Source organism: Amblyomma mixtum, chromosome 1, assembly GCF_055824585.1.
Source record: "Amblyomma mixtum isolate Tamu chromosome 1, ASM5582458v1, whole genome shotgun sequence".
NCBI classification, from domain to species: Eukaryota; Metazoa; Arthropoda; class Arachnida; order Ixodida; family Ixodidae; genus Amblyomma; species Amblyomma mixtum.
In genome coordinates this window covers 31,697,670-31,713,751 of record NC_143012.1, presented here as the reverse complement: position 1 = coordinate 31,713,751, position 16,082 = coordinate 31,697,670, and the positions used below count along the sequence as shown (strand labels likewise).

The 16,082-nt window shown below is 51.7% G+C and overlaps 1 protein-coding gene across 1 annotated transcript in view; it reads right to left on the bottom strand.

Annotated features, from left to right (window-relative positions):
* Positions 1-16,082, bottom strand: part of Ptp69D (Protein tyrosine phosphatase 69D) — a 367,348-nt gene that overhangs the window by 88,147 nt on the left and 263,119 nt on the right. Inside the window, 2 exon segments of the mRNA XM_089569481.1 lie at positions 9,449-9,884; positions 9,886-10,118. Coding sequence (XP_089425607.1) covers positions 9,449-9,884; positions 9,886-10,118 — 669 coding nt within the window.

The following is a 16,082-nucleotide window of genomic DNA, read 5'->3' as shown; positions in this document are numbered from 1 at the left end:
TTTCAACGACGAGCGCTTCTTCTTGGTTAGTCACCGCCAGATGGCGCTGCGCACCAGTCTGCCTCGGGCTTTTCGCCGGCTAGAGTAGACGGATGGAGCGGGAGGAGGATGGAGACGTCGGGGACGTTGAGAGGAAACAGGCGGGAAAGACGGCGCTCGCGCGAGACGCCTGGCTGACTCCACATTGGGTTGGGCCTGTCGCTGCACCCGACAAGTTGCGTTACAGTAGGACGACGCTAACCAGAGTGTTAAACCGAACGAAAAAAATAAAAATAAAATAGAATCGTTAACGGAAGACGAAAACGGAGCTCAGGAGAATATGTCATTAAGCGTAGAAAGTTGGGCTAGTTGGTTGGTAGTACTATTGTGAGACATTCCAACGGCTAAAAAGTCAGGGACGAAGGTAGACGATACAGGACGAACGCCGGCGTTCCTCCTGTCTCGTCTTACTTTGTCCCTGTCTTTTTAGCCGCTGGAATGTCTCACAATAGCCCAGGAGAAGTGAGAAAGCAGCACTCAGGTCGATTACAGTCGCAAACAGATCTCGTCCTTTAAAGGCTGGTTCAGTATTCGTTGCCTATATTCCATGCATATGAGTATATAAATAGAGGGGAAGGCAGAGGAACGGTGAGAGACGGGCCAGAAGGCTAACTAACTAACTAATTGATTAATTAATTAACTAACTAAGTGATTCCAGGAATAGGTTTCTAGGTTAGCCTAATATAGATAAGCGTAATAAAAGACTATAGGTGTCTGATGACGATATGATGACAAACGCCTCCAAGTGAAGCGAGACCGTGGCGATCATCATCTCGCTTCTGTTCTGATTCCGTTTCCAACCCGGTTCCTGAAGATAAGAGGACAGGAAAAAATGCAACAGGAATTGATAAAGCACTCGTGTTATTTGATCTTGACTAAGACGTTTCCAGAACAGCTAGTCCTCACTATTTCTGGACTTTTTTTTTCCTGAACAACGACTACCACATTTTACTGAGCTCCACTGCTGGTCGGTCTAATTTGCCGTTCACTCCAAAGCCCTCAAACTGGACGCTCTAAGCGCTGCGACACAAATACCAAGGGTCGCGTTATTTGTTACCAAGTACGCAGTGATGGCTTTAAATTAAAACGCACTTCCTCAAGCTATACGTCGGCCTTTACGGGGGTTTCTGCTTTAGCCCAGCCTCGCTTCTGGAAGAAGCACCGCTGCTGTCAACGAGTGAGCTAGGGGCCGGGGCGAACACACAGCGGCTCACGGATGACCTTTCTCTAAGAGGGCGGACTGCTGAGCACGCGTACAAGATTTACACCGGAGGCGCGGCGCCCGAGGCCCATAAATATGGCGCAGCATCGCCCCTCAGGAATGACCCGTCTGCCACGTGAGTGCGCACCCGCCCGCCCGCGCAACACTCCTGTCTCGAAACGTCCGTGCAGCGTAGCCGAGGGTACGGCAGGCAGAGTCCTATGATAGCTTCTATATCGGCTCCGGGAATTCCCGCGAAGTTTGGTACAGAACCGAACCCAGCCGCTGCAAGAAACGCCAAGAGCATCGAGAGGCCCTTCTACCACGAAAAAGATCTTAGCACGCATTGGGGTGCTGCTGTGTAAGGGGCGTTATAAAGAAAGGGTAAGTTTAATAAAGTTGAAGCGTAGAGTGAAATACGATTAGTAATTACAGCTTATTCCATCATTTTTTTTTTCGCACGGACAACGCGTAATTTAAAAACAAGGTCAACGGCCTCCGAGTGATATTGCGCCTGGATGGGTCCGCTGGAGGCAAAATTTCCTCGTTAGTTTAGTACAGGGCAGGAGAGGCTCTCGATATCCGAGCTGCACGCCAGAAAGTGCGCCGGAAGTGACGCGCTTTCGCAAGGACTGCTGGGAGTTTTTGACCGCCGGCGCAGCCAATAGTAACGCTGGGTTCAGCGGCGTCGTCTGCTGTATTGTCTACTGCGCATGCGCAAACGCGCTGAGAAGACTGCCAAGTAGAGGAGGGGGGGGGGGGGGGGGGGGGGGGGCAGGGTGGAGCCGGCTTTCAAAAATGTGCCGTAGCCGCCTCTCCTGAGCTCTTTTCTTCCCCCATGGTACGAGTGCAGAACCAGAGATTGCGTTAGCGCCGATTAGAGGGCAGCAAGCTACCGTTCTGCCATGAAAGAATCGTTGCGCATGAAGAGAGATTCGTGGCTGTTAACAGTGCCATAAAGGAAGCGTCATTAGGAGGAATACAGTTAGGTAACACAGACATTAATGTATTTTTCATAGGGACGAGAGTAATTTAGCTACTTCTTCTGTTCAGTTGTGCTTTTGCGCGTGTACTGCATAACAACACGCCGGTAATCTCTGAGGCCATGTGTGTACCGAGAGTTAGCATTCGCGGCGTAGCGACGCGATCAATCCAGCCGACGTACCAAGCCCCCCTTTGGGCGTCAAGTGGAAGTTTCTTGGCTTAACAGGATGTTTCTCACGAGAGATTCATACGAATAAAGGCACTTGCTTCGTTATGTTCGACTGTAGTATGCTTTTGACCCCGCCTAATACTCGGGTAAATGCTTTCGTTAACGCTTCCATACCTTCCGAAAGCTTTCAGGTAACGCTGGATGAGCAAGGTGTTGAAAGTCAGTCTTACTATGCAGTTTAACTGGACTGAAAAACAAGGCTCGCGCAATGAGGGCGTATTTACTGATACACTGAAACACGAATGATGTTTTAAGAGATCATCACGTACAGATGAACCACGTTATAACGAAGTTGAAGGGGACCGGCGATTACTTCGTTATACCTGTAGCTTCTTTATAGCCGGTGTCGACCGAACCTCTAAGGCGAATCGTCATTCCTTCGTTATATCCATCATTTCGTTGTAAACCGTCTCGTTGTAACGAGGTTCGACTGTAGTTCACAACGGCACTCTAAGCTTTTTGCCGTCCTCGGCAAAAGTGGCGTAGTAGACGGGAGTTCCTTCCATCCAAACTACAGCTTTCGCGGTCGCATTGTTTTTTTTTCTTTTTAAGACGCTGGAATGAGAGCGCGTCTGTGACCCTCTTTATTCTTAATCTTTATTTTTGCCCAGCTTCGCTAACTTTTCAAGAAATGTGATTTGACGTGATCCTTCCCAGTCGAAAAGCAACAGATTTTCTGTAATGTTCTTGGCCAAAAGCTTCTCGTAACAACATAAATATCCGTAGCAAGAACAAAGTCTTGTGTTGCTACTACAGAAAAGTACTACAGAATTGCAGATTACACAGAAATACTACAGAAAAGCTACAGTACTACAGAAAAATACTAAAAAACAGTAATCGTTACGACGAAGAGTTTTGTGGTTTGGTTTGGTTTATGGGGTTTAACGTCCCAAAGCGACTGAGGCTATGAGAGACGCCGTAGTGAAGGGCTCCGGAAATTTCGACCACCTGGGGTTCTTTAACGTGCACTGACATCGCACAGTACACGGGCCCCGAATTTCTCCTCCAAAGAAATTCAACCGCCGCGGCCGGGATTGTCTTTACGACAGAACTACAAAATATTTTGTCATATCTCTGTCACAGCACTGTCTTTTTGTTTCGACTAGGTAGTCATTGATTTTTTTTTATCGCTATCTTTCGCGCCAACAACGAGAGATGACCCTCGCACCCGTCACCAATATCATCAGCAACGTACAGGACCGAGCTATACTGTATATGGAAGTTAAAAGTCCACGCATACAAATAAAATTTACGCTTACTTCTGCACCGGTCTTAGAAAGACAATAAAAAACTGAACGCGCAGTGAGAAACTATTTATAAAGAAACAAAACGCGCGTTCCTCGCTCAATACTTGGCCGGTAATTGTTGAGAGCACGCTAATAAAATGTTCCCTCGCTTCCGCCTTGCTTCGACCTGCGCCGCTAACAGCGATGTGTGCGCGCTTGAAGCGAGCGGAGTACAAAGCAGCTATACCGCACAAAATGCAGTTGCACTGCAGTACCGCAGTCCGAGTACACTGCGCGCAAGTGCTGAGGGTGAGTACAGGAAGGGGCGACAGGAAGAAGGGTGCGAGGGAAGGAAGGAAAGGGGGGGGGGGGGGGGGGGGCTGTCGAGGACTAGGAACGGACGCCATGCAGCCTAACGGACGCGCCAACGATGCCCAAGGGTGCTGTTTCCGCGCGGAGCCGGCGACGACTTCAGCGACGGGTACGCGGCTTGACCGAGACCGACGCCCGCTAACCCGGGCTTCTTCACGGCTCTTGCCTCTTCCACATCGCCCTTAACGCCCGCTAGCAAGTTCCTCGCGCTGGTTGCAAATATGATGACATGCGAGCTGGCAGTTGCGTAGCACTTACGAAGGTAGTTGCGGCGCGCCGCACATCATGATGCAGAGCCGTTCAGGTAGGCGTGTATATTACACGGCAACGCCCCTGGAGCCGGTGCTTGCTTGACGCGCGTTACGATTGCAAGTTTGCTATAAATAGTGGCGCGGACTGAGGCAGCATTAGTTGTGTTCTTTCCGAAGCACAACCACATTACTTCTGCAATGTTGCGAGCACTGCTTTAGCCTTCTCACAAGTGCCAAGTGAGCGCTTTATTTATATTTACGGGATTAGGCGACGACAGACAGAAGTTGTGCAGGCTTTCCCCTTTATAGAGTTTGAAGCAATGATGTCAGCAGCGTTGTGGTCTAGGCATGCACGCTAGTGTTACCGCCACTGCACCGGTGAACGGTGACGCTGGGAGAGTGAGAACTTCGATACACAGGATGTAAGTGAATCGGAACGCGTAGTTTCAGCGTTAGTTACGATAGACTTTTCTAGTTGCAGCAGAGTAAGTCGGCGCAGTCTTCATATGTCGTCAAGAAAGGATAAGAAGAAAGTGATATACCCTCTCACGAGCACACAGCATGATAAAATTATACAAGGAAACCTATATACGGCTTAGTGTCCTGACTGGGGTCGTTGCTGTAGTGAGATCCCTAATAGGAGCGAACAGTCCGATTCACAGAATCGGTGCGATGGCGCCGGCATTTCTTTACAGCATACTTTTTTTTTTTCCGTTTCGGTGCCCCAGACGACTTCTGTAAAGCTGTAAAATATAGTGTTGTCATTACAACAAAGTCAATGCCGCGACCATGGAGAGTAGGACGACCGGGGCTACTGACGAAGACAGCAACCTGCTGTGGGACGGTAAGGAACCCGTCAGCTACGGGTCACTCACGCATTGCTTAGGCCTACCTTAATCACTATATCATGCACTGTTCGGAAGATGACGCGGACAGGCGGGCACTGCTCACATATCTCAAAATGACAAGTGTGTCATATGACAACATGGGACATCCCACCTGCCTACTGGTGAACCGAATGCAAAGTAGAGAGGTCTTCCGGCTCTTTTTCGGCTATATTCACGACCTTGAGCTGAACTACAAACGACGACGCTCTCCCCTAAGTTCTCGCTTTTCACTCAGTTAGTGCAGATAAACGGCTGCTAACTGCTGATATGAGCGCCTAACGCATAGAAGTGTGTACAAAACGTCACTACAAAAGAGGAATTGCGGGAAACTCAAGCAGGCTCAAGGCTAATTGCACTGGTAGCCAGCAAAATCAACCTTAACTTCAACCCCAGCCTACAAACAACCTTAACTTCAACCTTAGCCAGCAAACATCACCGTCAACTTTAAGCCCAGCTTACAAACATCATCCTCAACTTCAACCACCAGCCTACAAGCCATGCGCCGACAGCCTACCGCATTCTTCAAAACAGCGTCTACACCGGTGACCCCGCGCACCGGTGTATCGTTTGGGCTCCCGCTCACATGGGCCTTGAGGGAAATGAGGCAGCTGACGCCGCCGCCCGCGCGCTCTCTCACCGGACATTCCCCTCCGACCCTGACGATCAGGAACTCGAATTTATTCCAGCTTACACCTTCAAAGACATCGTTTTACTCTATCAATCTGGCCATGGTCTTTATCCCCGCCCGTGTAAAGGTCTCTCAAAGGCGGAGGAGCGGCTTCTGCTCCGCCTGTATACTAATACTTTGCTGTGCCCGGCAGCTCTGAAACACTTCGACCCTTCTTTCTCGGGCAGCTGTCCGCACTGTGCGGAGAAGTCTTCGGACATCTACCACATGGTGTGGGCCTGCCCCTCCAACCCTGCTATCCCCCCTCACCCCCAACCCAACCTGGGAGGACTGGGAGGCGACCCTGCTCGGCTGCTCTGACCTGCAGGCCCAACGGGCCTTGGTCGGGCGAGCCTGGGCGGCGGCCGATGCCACTGGGGTCCGAACTAGGGACCTCCACCTAGTATTTGTAAGGGCTGGCCCCCTCTGGGTCAGCTCATGCATAACCTCCTGTATTATACCTGTACATAAATGTTTTCCACCACCACCACAGCAAGTTGAACTTGCCTTCGTAATTAGCACTTGACGCACTTAATTAGCTGCCGGCAAGTCGCACCTGCCTTCAGAAAAGACGAGGGACTGAATTATGAGGAAAGAAGGGAAAAAAATGGCCTGGCTTAGCTTATGGTTAAGCCTAGGATGCGAAGCATACCGGCGGAGGCTGCGCGTCCGCAAGCGAGCGCTCGAGTTGAGCCCCAGCTTTGATTGATTGATTGATTGATTGATTGATTGATTGATTGATTGATTGATTGATTGATTGATTGATAACAACTTTTATTTCCACCGATGTAGGAGGCCCCCTACTCCCCGTCCCTGGCACGCAGGCCTAGGGGACGGGGGACGGGACCTCCGCGACTAAAGACTGGCGAAGATACTTTGTCTCTTCGCGGCTTCAGCCGCCAGGCGGACAGCTCGTTTCTGGTCGGCGGGGACCTCGCTTCGCAGAAGGGCCTCCCAGGCTTCTCTACTCTTAATATTGTCCTCAGCACCCGGGGGTCCAGGGCATTGCCAAATTATATGATCGAGGGTCCCCCTCGCTCCGCAGGTCTTACATTTGTCATCTTTTCTATGGTCTAACGTGGTTTGAAATAACCAGACGGGGCTAACGAAACTTCCGGCCTGTAATCGTCTCCAGGCGATGGCCTCTGTATTGTTCAAGTTTGGATCTGGTGGTGGCATTAGACGCCTGCCTAACCTGTAGTGCACGGCGATTTCCGCGTATGTTTGCAAACGTTCGTCCATCCCCTGGGGGTCGGGTGGCTCTACAGTTACCCGGAAGTAGAGATCTCGGGCTAACATGTGGGCCGCCTCGTTACCGGGGACGGATGTGTGTGCTGGGACCCAAATTAAGGTGATCTTACGATCAATTTTGGCTGCGGACAGAATTCGAGCCGTTTCTGGCGAGACCCTGCCCTTTCCGATGTTGCAGATTGCTGTTTTGCTGTCACTAAGAATCAAACTAGCCTTGGTTCCGGCGCAAGCAAGCGCTATTGCGACCTCCTCGGCCGTATCTATGTTTCTACTCCTAATGGAGGCGGCGGCGACTGGTGCACCTCGGCCGTCGACTACTGAGGCAACCGCCGCCCCCTACCTGCCACTCGCTGCGTCCACGTAGGCAACCTCATTTGCCCTGAAATTCCCGGCCCTTTTAACCAGCGCCTCCGCCCTCTTCTCCCGTCTTTCCCTGTGATGTTCTGGGTGCATGTTGCGGGGGAGGGGGGGAACGATGATATTCTCGCGACATTGTGGCGGTAGAGCGACCTTGTCGCATATGCCCCTATCTACTTTTCGGCCGACCCACTCTAAGATGGTCCGGCCCGTATTCGTTGTACTCAGTCTTTCGAGCTGGGCGATTCGCACCGCCTCGGCGAGTTCAATCCAAGTATTATGCACCCTTATTTCCAACAGGCGGTCTGTAGAGGTAGAGATAGGTACGCCCAGCGCCCTCTTGACGCAACGCCGAATAATTGCGTCGATCTTCTCTCTCTCGTTTACCCTAATATCGAGGAATGGCGTGGCATAGCATATTCGGCTAATAATATACGCCTGCGTCAATTTCAAGAGGCTACTTTCATTGAGGCCCCTGCCCTTCAGCGCGACCCTCCTGAAGATCCCTGTTACTTGCGCAGCGTAGTTGCTGAGCTTCTTGATCGTTCCTTCATTGTAACCGTCCTCTTGGATAAAAAGTCCGAGGATCCTGATGTGATTAACTTTCGGTACAGCTTTGCCCTCTACCTTAATTTCAAAATTCCAGTCGCGCTTGCACCGGAGCGCTTTCGGATTGTAAACAAAAAGTTCCGATTTCTGCGGCGAACACACAAGGCCCCTTTCGGCCGCGTAGGACACTACAGTGTCTGCCGCTCCTCTATGCTACCGTCACTACCACTGTGCAACCATATGTTGATGTCATCTGCGTACAAGCTAAATTTTATGCCGTCTATATTCCTGAGTGCGGCGTGAAGGCTCCTCATTGCCACGTTAAAAAGGAAGGGGGAGAGCACCGATCCCTGTGGCGTTCCCTTACTTCCCAGGTAAACCTTGGGGAATTCTAAGTCCTGAAATTTTAGTTTTATCGTCCTGTGCGACAGGAAATCCTTGATGTAATTATACGTCCTTTCGCCGACACCTATGTCCTGAAGCCCCGAGATCTAAACCTAAAATCACCTTCGCGTCTTTGGATCTCGAATTTATAATGTCATGTTGCAAGCGAAGCATCACGTCCTGCGTACACAAGCCCGGCCGGAACCCGACCATCTCGTGCGGCCACAGGTCGTTCTGCTCCATGAAGCGTGTCAGTCTAGCCTGGATGACGCGTTCCATAAGCTTTCCTAAGCACGAGGTTAGGGAAATTGGTCTGAGATTTTCTAATCCGGGCGGTTTACCCGGCTTAGGGATTAGCACCACGTTTGCAGTTTTCCACTGCTGAGGGAGACGGCCGCTACTCCATACCTCCTGCATGTATTTCGTGAGCGTCGTTATGGACATGTCGTCCAGATTCCTTAATAATTTGTTCGTAACCCCGTCTGGGCCGGGGGCCGATCGCGTCTTTAAAGTCAAAATTTCGGCCCTAACCTCCGCCTCTGTTATGGGCGCATCGAGAGTCTCGTTAGGAGGGCCCTTGTAGTAGATGTGATGAAATGGAAGGCAATATGAGCCTTTCCAAGACGTGGGGCCTGCTGCGACATCTCCTGGACCCTGATAGCTCAAAAACACAATCGGGCACTAGATTGGCGAAGGCCAGGCACGCGTTCGAGGGGACGGACGCGGAGCTCGTGGCAAAATTAGTAAACACCTACATCGGCGACACAGAATCCCTCCCCCTCCCGCAGCCCCAGCTTTCACAGCTGTTGTGACGTCAGCGCCCCTAGCGAAGGAGCGGGACTTAGGCCGCCGGTGGAGGCTGCGCGTCCGCAAGCGAGCGCACGAGTTGAGCCCCAGCTTTCACAGCTGTTGTGACGTCATATCACGTGGTGCGCCGATGTAGGTCAAGTGGTAGCTACGCAGCCGCGCGCAGCGCAGCAAGGAAGAGCTCGGTTGTGCGGCTAGTATGCTTCGCATAAAAACAGGGAGGCCAGAAGGTGGCGCCACTCACCATAGACGTCGAGGGACGCTTCCTTCTTGTAGATGAACTCGCTGGCGTTCCGCGAGAGCGCGTAGCACGCGTAGCTTCCGGCGTGCTCGAGCGTGGGACAGTTGAGCCGAAGCGTCCACACCGAGGACTGCTCCTCGTCCTCAGTCGTCGACGGTGACGAAACCTCGAGCTCGGACGACGACGACGCTTCACCGCTGCTGCCGCCGGGCAGCGTGGTCCCCGCCGGCGCGGTCGTGACGTTCTCGGCCTCTTCGCCCGAGAAGTCGCCACCAGCCGGCGTCGTCAGCAGCAGGGGCGGCTCGGTCGAAGTCCCGTTAGAAGGCGGCGAAGACGTCGAATTGTGCGGCGCTGCCGAAGAGGTCGCGTTGGACGTCGACGCTGCAGTCGCGTTGGACGGTGTGCTCGTTACGGGCGCCGCTGTGGTCGTCAGCGGGGGTCGTCGTCAGCGGAGGCGCGACGGATGTTGAGGAGTGGAGAGAGGCCGCCTTGGCCTCGAGGCTGGGGGGCGGCACGAGTACGACGTTGGGAAGCTTGGAGGCGTTCTCCCCGTGAAACGTCCACCAGACTTCGATGTTCGGACCCGCGGTGTCCAGGCGACAGCGTAGCACGGCCGCCGAGCAGTTGGACACCAGGGGCGGCTCGGCGACGTGCTCGAGGATGGACAGGCAGCCTGCGCAAGACAAGACGAAACAAAACTCGGTTTGCATTCCACAGAACAGTTTTGGTTCGCATACAGCACGGTTCACTGTTAAAGGGAACAAGCGATCGCGTGGCTGTCGCGCTTTGTGCAGCGCTGCCGCGAGAGTCGGCGAGAATCTACGGCACAAGGCGCACGCCCAGTAAGTACGCGCGTAGTGTGGTGGTGTAAACAGTGTGGAAGCCGTAGTACGTCGTAAATAAAAACCGCCGTGTCCACTTACATATCAATTAAAATGTTATCCACGTATAAGCCGTGGAGTCGGTGCTCTCAAATATGTTGCCTATACAATCACGTGATCATGGAGGTGGGCTTAGGCCACCTAAATAAACAGATAGATCATAGGAGCGTCCGTTTTAAAACGTGGTGGTGGCGGATGTTACCAGGCTTAGAGTTTCTTTCTATACAGACTCATGCAGACTCCACTGACTTTTACGCTACACCGACTTCGAATTGTGAACTTCAACCTTTAGGCAAAAAAAAAAAATGACTCAGAGAATACGACCACAAGAAGCAAACGACAAGAGAGTGACAAGAGAGCGCTTGTGTTTGTCCCCTGAGTTATTGCTGCGCTATGGAACATAGAGGCAAAATACTTCGTTTCTTTCCATCCTGCGCTTGTAATATCCATTCCGTCTTTATTCCCTTCTAAACGAACCAATTAGCCCGCAAGAACGTTCTATTTCTACGTTTAGGTCACTGCCCTATCTGGGCCTTGATGAGGACGAACCTGCGCGGCGCGAAATGGTACAAATCTCACCGTCGCTACTACGGCCCGAGGGAAAGTAAAAAGCCCGACATTTTTCTTTCTGTATGCCATCTCGTCCCCATGTCCAAGCAGGGGATAAATTTTCCGCGGGAAAATCGCTCTGATCGCATTTTCTCGATGATAAAAGCGAGCGATTTTCTCGCTTTCATTGTCATTTCTTTCGATACCCACTGCGCATTGTTTGGTTTGGTTTATGGGGTTTAACGTCCCAAAGCGACTCAGGCTTTGAGAGACGCCGTAATGAAGGGCTTCGAAAATTTCTACCACCTGGGGTTCTTTAACGTGCACTGACATCGCACAGTACACGGGCCTCTAGAATTTCGCCTCCATCGAGATTCGGCCACCGCGGCCGGGATCGCACCCGCGTCTTTCGGGTCGGCAGCCGAGCGCCGTAACCACTGAGCCACCGCGGCGGGGCAACTGCGCATTTTGATGAGGCTTTGTTTTCGTTTCTTGAATTAGAATTGCATGCACTGATTACCTTTTATTGTCTTCTGCAGCTGCTTACTCAGTAACTCACTTCATTCCATTGTTAAAGAATGGAGCGCGAAAAGACAAGGGCAACGAGGAAGTGGACAGGACTGGCGCTGACTACCAACACTGAGCCAACACGGTAGTCAGCGCCAGTCCTGTCCACTTCTTCGTTTGTCCTTGTCTTTTCGCGCTGCATTCTTTAACCATGATCACTGACCAACAAGCCCAAACAGGTTCATTCCATTGACCATTGTAATATCTTACGGATCTGCCCCCCCCCCCCCTTCCCCCCTTATGTAATGCCCAAACCAAAGGCCTTTAAGGGTCAATAAATGATGATGATGATGACTGAATGCATATTGTGTCCTCCTCCCCTCTTAACCACTAGTTTTCCATAAACACTGCCCAGTGTCTACGCATCTGCTTTCCTTCAGCAAGTTGCGCCTGTCCGTTCTAATCTTGCGTTACCGTGATAATCAGCGAGCGCCACCAGATGGCCCCACAATTTGTGCGCAGAGGCCGCATTCGACGCGATGGCCGGGAAGCACTGAGGCAGGCACGCATGACCGATCACTGCATCGTCCTTGGCCGCGGCAAAAAAGTGACGCCCGCATGCCACCACGGTGCGCAAGCCGGAGAATGCGATTAAGCCCGTGGATGATCGAGGTGCGACCATTGCCGGACGCTTCGTTAGCTGAGCATGGGCAATTTCCTCGCGAGCCCCGCAACCTCCAGCGAGACAAAAGGCTGCTGCTGCTGTTTGTGTACCTGGGGAAGTAATTACAGGCGCTTACACGTCGCAGACTTCGTTAACAAACTCCTGCCTACACACTTCTTATATTTCTTGCATCGCGAAACGCTTGCAGCAGCTTCGAGCTATAAGCACGTCCACATCGCGAGCTCAGGTGAGCGATGGGCTGCTTTCAGGTAAGAGATTGACCACTAGAATGAGAACGCGAGGAAATAATAGAAAGCTGGAATGAAGTGAACGATAGAGCACTGTTTACTGGAGGCAAGAAGCTTGGCGAGAGGTAAATTACGGATTGATCTCCAAAATTCGTGCAACGGCTTCTGATAGATGTCACCCAAAAAAATGCGAGCACACAGAGGAAAGAGAGAGAAAAAATAGCGCTAACATCAACAGGCGTACAACTGGAGGCATCGGAAGCGACATCAAATTTTCCTGAGTTTAGGAGAAGTCCAATGTCCACTACAAATATTGATATACTTTTATCATGCTCGCGAACAGCAACTTGATTGAGCTAACTACGCAATGTAAGCCGACTGCACTTCTCGTAATACCTCACGGCTTCGTGCGCGCGCGTTAGGACGCCTTATAGTCAGATACAACTCAAGAGCAAAGCGGCTTTTCCCGCACAAAGGACCCCCCCCCCCCCCCTTCCAGTCAATGGCGTCGGCCTATTCTCATGAACCGTTAGCCTGACAATGTAGGGACGTGACTATTTCCGACCACGGATGGAGAGGACTGTCGCCCTTCATCTTCCACTCCCTGTATTGTCACGCAGAATCGGCCTACGCCAATGGCTGGAAAGGGAACCTTTGAAGGTTAAAAGCCGCATCGTTCTTGACTTGTACATCCGACTATAGTTTGAGACATCCTGTTATCAAGAATACCCATGGGCACAGTAAGCAGATTAACTTAATCCTACATGGTCAAGACAACCGCAGAAATATTTGGCGCTACGTGCCTTTGATAGCACTCTTCATTTTCCCACAGTACGACAGCGGATATACTTCACAACTTCTCCGGTTACTTTTATGAACAGCCGATCGCCATCGTCATCATCAATCACGAGAGAGAAACGGGACGCATCGTTACGCTCTGAGACTTCACGCAGTCCCACTGAACAAAAAAAAAACAACCCAACGACGCAAAAAAACTGGAGGGACTGAATTCAATCCCCCTTTCCGCGACTTTTCATTCAGTGCAGGCCACAGTCTCAAATTCGAGAGACTGCACCCCGGGCGCGCAGCCAGCAGCGCAGCCAGAGTCATTCTCAGCAGACCAAAACCGCGAGGACGCGTGAGTGTAACTTCTACAGCGAGCTCATTTTCTTACAGCCCCATCCATCTCCCGATCGTCGAGGAAGAGGCGCCCCGCATTTCGGAGACGCTCGAGCGAGCGAAAGTGCACCCGGCCCCGCCTGCAGCGGAACGACGACGTAATTAATGAGCGTCCAGCAGCGCCTTCAGTTCGGCAGAATCGAAGCCCAAGGCGAGCCGCGGCTGAATGCATAATCCGACCACGCGCGCACTCCCCCCCCCCCCCCTCCCCCCCCTCCCTGCCTCACCGTCCCGTTTGAAGCCGCCACGAAATAACTAGAGCGACTGCAGAAGGGAGACGCGGGGGACAACAGAAGCTTTTACGCCGCCCGCGTGCACGCGTTCCGGTGCCGCCAACGCATAATCGCAGCTCTCTCGTCCGTTAAGCGTTTTCCGAGCGAGCAGAAAAGGGGGGGGGGGGGGGGGGGGGTGCCGAAATCGAAATACGTAGCCCTAGGGTCTGGATGGGCGACTGCGTTGGATTCGCAGGGCGACGTTGAAGTGTGGATAGAGTGCTGAGCGGTATGAAGCCGGCCAGTGCCGTAGAAAGGGAGTTCGCGTGGGGTTACGCGAGATTACGCGGGGTTACACGGCGTTCAGGTGTGAAGTGCTCCTCCTCATGGGGCGGAAAGTATGGCTACTGTGGTTACGGTTAATGTTTCTTTTTTTTTTTTTTCGTGGCAAAGAAACATTGCTTTCGATGAGGCATGGCATAGAGTAGAGCGGCTTGGGGTTAATTTCAACTGTACCTGAGGTAGCGCGAATTCACGCTCACCGGCTCAATACAATGCTCATTGAGGTATCGCAGCGGACGGTACGGTTTCTCCCGAAGATAGGGCAGTGGCGAACAGTTCAATTCTCTTAAGGTCAATTCGTGGGAGTTACCGAGAAGCAGGTGTCGTTGCGCTCAGTCTCGAATCAAGACGGTCCCGGAAAGATGTTCACGACAGAGAGAGAAAAAAAAACCTTATCTTTGTAATCAAATTCGAGGTTTCCACCTCTAAGGCTAGGAATCAGTCAAGATCCCTTGGGACCTGGCGACTGCCTTGGCTTGATTGATGACGTTTTTAGCTTATCTGGGTTCGAGCTGAGCATCAGAGTCTCCCATGTTTCTTCATTTATAATGGCCCCAGTTCTAAGTGTGTGCATGTCCATATCATGTGGATCATGTTTCCCTGTCCCTTGAAAGTTTGCACTTGCCGTCGTATTGCCTCGGGTACCGTTTGCTTAGTATGTGCGGATTCGGGTATATGTGCTCGTCTGTAACCGCCTCCCAACTGCTTCCTCCTTTTTCCTGAGCTCGCGATCAGCTTCTGGGTATAGCTTCCGGTTTAGCCTATAGTGCTGAACTACATCCCTGGACCCTATCAGCCTATCTTGAAGGGTACGCAGATGTGTCACATTATCAGCGATGAACAGCAGCACCAAGCTGTTACGTGAGAGGAGGCGCCATCTTGAGGTGACCGGAAGCGACTCCTAAGCGACTTTTTTTTTTTCACGTTATCTGCGGACGATGAAGCTGGAAACAAAATCGCGCGCCTGACCAGCAACGGCGCAGTGCTACCGACAGCGCTGTTCTCAGCGAATCGCAGGTATTATCTTTGTTTGCCACGTTTCAAAATAAATGATCAATTACCTAAGAAACTACCAACCAACCTGAGAAGACCACCGAAGTTATTATTAATCAGGAATTAATCAATTATTCAGGACTTGGCATTACCATTATTACATGCTTTACTCAAGATTACTACATGATCGGCTTGCGACTGGCCCAGAGCTCGTGGCGACCGCGCAAAGCCTAAGCCTCTTTCGCAAGTGTCTGGTAAGCTAAGCGCTTCTGAGCTGTACAATATTCCGTTCTTTTTTTTCATCAATCTACTTCAGTATTTCCTTCTCTGCCCCATTTCATCCTATCGGCCGCTGGTACCGAGCGTTACAAGCACTCCCTTCCTACGCATGGAGCGTCAAGCGCTTCTGCTGCAAGCGACTTTACAGAGACTCGACCGTCAGCCTAGTAGTCTCGCGTTCCTCGTCGGCCAGACGCCGGCAGTCCATCCAGAAATAATACGCCAGCCGCGTCTCGTTAGAGACGGAGCCCGGCAGAAGGTCGCCCTCCGGGATCAGCGGCTTTCGTAATCTCCCCCCGTGCCAGCTTCCCTGCTCGTTGCCAGAACCGTCTGGCGTCCTCTCACGAATTGGTTCTTTAGCGCCGGCGAATCAATTTGTTTTTCAATTTCGGGTCGTCTTCCTCCGGGCCTCGACCGAAATCTTCTTGCTCGCTCTCCTTGAAAGCATAGGAGGCCCTGGAATACGAAACGCCGGACCGTCTCCCCGCAACCGCTTTTATTTACACTGTTCCCATCACTTGCACTGACATCGTTGCATTTCTCTTTTTTTAGCTTTTTAAAAAAATTGTTCATGCAGTGGGAAGTATTTTCGTATTTGCACAAGCTGCCCACGTTCCCAGAATCGCAGACTGAGCAGAAAGAAAAATGGCCAGACTAAAAAAACGAAGAACTGAGGATCTGCCGCGACGCTTGAGTTTTTCCGGTTAGAATGTTTCGCAACCACGAACCGAGAAGCTCTAACTGAAAACGTGCCTAACAACGCGAGGACTGCACCCGACAGAT